The sequence below is a fragment of the Pollicipes pollicipes genome, unplaced genomic scaffold (genome assembly GCF_011947565.3).
Source record: "Pollicipes pollicipes isolate AB1234 unplaced genomic scaffold, Ppol_2.1 Scaffold_4219;HRSCAF=4965_pilon_pilon_pilon, whole genome shotgun sequence".
NCBI lineage: Eukaryota > Metazoa > Arthropoda > Thecostraca > Pollicipedomorpha > Pollicipedidae > Pollicipes > Pollicipes pollicipes.
The window spans coordinates 33,948,062-33,951,172 of record NW_023596448.1 but is presented as its reverse complement, the minus strand read 5'-3'; the positions used below and the strand labels follow the sequence as shown (position 1 = coordinate 33,951,172).

The 3,111-nt window shown below is 57.0% G+C and overlaps 1 protein-coding gene across 1 annotated transcript in view; it reads left to right on the top strand.

Moving 5' to 3' along the window:
* The window catches only part of Ac3 (Adenylate cyclase 3), a gene marked incomplete in the record, with an annotated part of 96,859 nt that extends 94,017 nt beyond the window's left edge, over nt 1-2,842 (top strand). Inside the window, 2 exon segments of the mRNA XM_037218936.1 lie at nt 56-180; nt 2,299-2,842. Of these exon segments, the coding sequence (XP_037074831.1) occupies nt 56-180; nt 2,299-2,532 (359 nt within the window).
* Between the last annotated feature and the right edge of the window lie 269 nt (nt 2,843-3,111).

Below are 3,111 nucleotides of genomic sequence, written 5' to 3'. Positions count from 1 at the left end.
AGGGTGGGGCGTGGCAGCGCCGGCGGCAGGCTCATGATGCCCCCTCCACCGGCAGGCATCAACCACGGTCCGGTGACGGCTGGCGTCATCGGGGCCCGCAAGCCGCACTACGACATCTGGGGCAACACGGTCAACGTGGCGTCGCGGATGGAGAGCACCGGCCAAGCCGGCCAGATCCAGGTACGACCGCTCCCGGGCGGCGGGCGGTCCGAGGAGATCCAGGTACGACCGCTCCCGGGCGGCTGGCAGCCCGAGGGGATCCAGGTACGACCGCTCCCGGGCGGCGGGCGGTCCGAGGAGATCCAGGTACGACCGCTCCCGGGTGGCTGGCGGTCCGAGGAGATCCAGGTACGACCACTCCCGGGCGGCGGGCGGTCCGAGGAGATCCAGGTACGACCGCTCCCGGGTGGCTGGCGGTCCGAGGAGATCCAGGTACGACCACTCCCGGGCGGCGGGCAGTCCGAGGAGATCCAGGTACGACCGCTCCCGGGCGGCTGGCGGTCCGAGGAGATCCAGGTACGACCGCTCCCGGGCGGCTGGCGGTCCGGGGAGGTCCAGGTACGACCGCTCCCGGGCAGCTGGCAGTTCGAGGAGATCCAGGTACTACCGCTCCCGGGCGGCTGGAGGTCCGCGGAGTTCCAGGTACGACCGCTCCCCGTGGGCTGGCGGTCCGTGGCGACAATCCGCACCCTGTTTGTGGTGGCGGTCTGCTCTCTGCCCCGAGAGAGGCGCAGGGTGCATGTGTGGCCGCTCCGTCCGGGCGCGACTTGGACCGCGCCTGGTTACAGCCGCTGTGGGTATGCTTGGGTGCTCAGGTGCGACAGTGAGCAAACCCTTTCTGATGATGGTGCAGAAGTGACTCTTCTGCGGAAGAGACATACGACCATCCTTGTGGGACAAACCTTTAGCGGGTCCAGTGAAATACAAATGGGGTACCTGATGTGAGCCTGCTTGTTCCGACCGTAACCACGGAACAAGCAGGTTCGCATATACCCTGATATCCGCTGGTAAGCGCCGCCATGGCCCTTTCCGCACGGCCACGAAAGTCCTGTCCTCACTGTAGAACTAAAGTCCATGCTATGTGCCATCTTCACGCCGTCTGTGGTAATTGAAATCCTTCGTTTTCTGACACTATGGCATCGCGTGAAACTCCGACTCTAGTACCACGACTGCTGCCCCGACGGCTCTAATGAACGGGTCAACGGATCACGAGTGCCCTTTCTGCTGCTGTTGGGTGTAAAGCTCCATGGGCCAGCTAGATGTGATTTCGTACTCGACTATCTTATATCCGCGTGGTGCAAGCATCCTGAGAGCTTCGCTGTTGCTAGGCGACCCTATACACATAGCCTGTCGATGGTATCGAGAAAGGGTTCGCAGGCGAGGCCTACTTCTGTAGTGGCGAGGTAGCCGCTCAGAAGTCTAGTCTATCAAACAGTTGATGGAAGTTTGCACGGCTGCAAAAGCTGAAATTAAATGAATGCCGGCCTCTGAGAGAAAGTATTTCAATATTTCGTAGGAACTTATGTGTACATTTTGTGCGGCACTCAGCGTGACCTTTTGCCGTGAAGGTCACCGCGGGCAAGTTGAGCACCAGCTTGCCGCGGCGGCAGCGGCGCATGATTGGTTTTGCTGGTCGTGACGTCATTGTTTCCAGGCCGGCTCCTGCAAAGTGTTGGCGGCGGCCTGCCACAACGGCCTAACTGATCTAATAATCAAATGAGGGATGACATGGTGTGGGCAGGAGAAGCGACCTAATTGGCTGGGACGTGACGCACTTAGGCAATGAATAATGATAGTGCAGGATGGTGGCCCAGTGCCGAACATCAAGAGAATAAGTGTATGCCTTTTTACTGCATGATTAACACAGCCACACACTGCCGTCGTCATATGTATTGTTACATATAGAGCAGAAATACAACCTGTAGGGAATTTGACCCCGCTGGTTTCTTTGACATTGCGTTCCAGTCCGAGCTTTTCCATAGCCCTTGGCGACGTGTGCAAAATAAGTTCATGCTCTTCAAGAACTTCTGTAGGTATTGTGTGGTATATAATTCTCTTACTTATTCAGATACTCATAATTATGCAAGTTCTTTCACGAGTAGTGGCAAAGGGCTTTAATAAATGCCGGTCACAACTCATAACGAACGCCATCAACAATGGGTACAGCGGATGGGTAGCATTACGCACATACGATTATCGATGCGTGAATGATGTCTGACAGCGGCCGCTGCAACGTTGCGTAACGAAGGCACTCTGTGGGAAGGGGAGTTTCCACACTGACAGTTTCCCACCCCGCAGTGCACGGGCGAGACTAAGGAGATCCTCGAGCTGTATGGCTACACGTTCGAGCAGCGCGGCATCATCTTGATCAAGGGCAAAGGTCAGCTGCTGACCTACTTCCTGACCGGTCGCGGATCGCCCGCGGCGCCCACGACCGCTTGCCCCGGCGCTGCCGAGGGCGTCGTGTTAACGGACCTAGCGACCTCCGAGACAGATCCGACGCAGCCCGCGCCGCCGCGCCAGACCCCCTGAGCAGCTGCCGTCGCCATGGTGACGTCACACCGTCCGAGTGACGTCACTGCGGTGGTTTTAGGGGCGGCGGGCCGCGGTTGGGCGTATCATGTCATCGATTCGGTACAGCCTCGATGTGATGTGGATGTGATGTCGAATGGTGTCCATTCATTCTGTTGTGTGATATCGGTCCGAGGCGTATTGACGTCATCGATTGTTGTCATTTCCTAGCGCGTTGATCTCCGCTCTTGTCGGTTCTCTGCCTGTCTTCGCACTGTCAGAATGCAACTGCTGTTTGTGTCAGGTGCGGTGCGAGGACGAATATACCTTATGTGAGATGGCCGTGTTTGTCTGCGATTCCACCCCTGCCATTGCGCTCTTACCTCCCTTTCTCTTGCACCTATAAAATCATAAGCATGCACACTTGGACGTAACCGAGAGGAGCGAGCAAGGTCATACCCACACAGCTAGGATATTTATACAAGATACAATGCGATTTTACAGGCAGTGTTTAAATTGTCAGGATTTCGGACAAATTGACATCTCCCCTTTCCCATGAGGAAAATTTTGCCTACGTGCCTGCACATGCATTGCATTTGG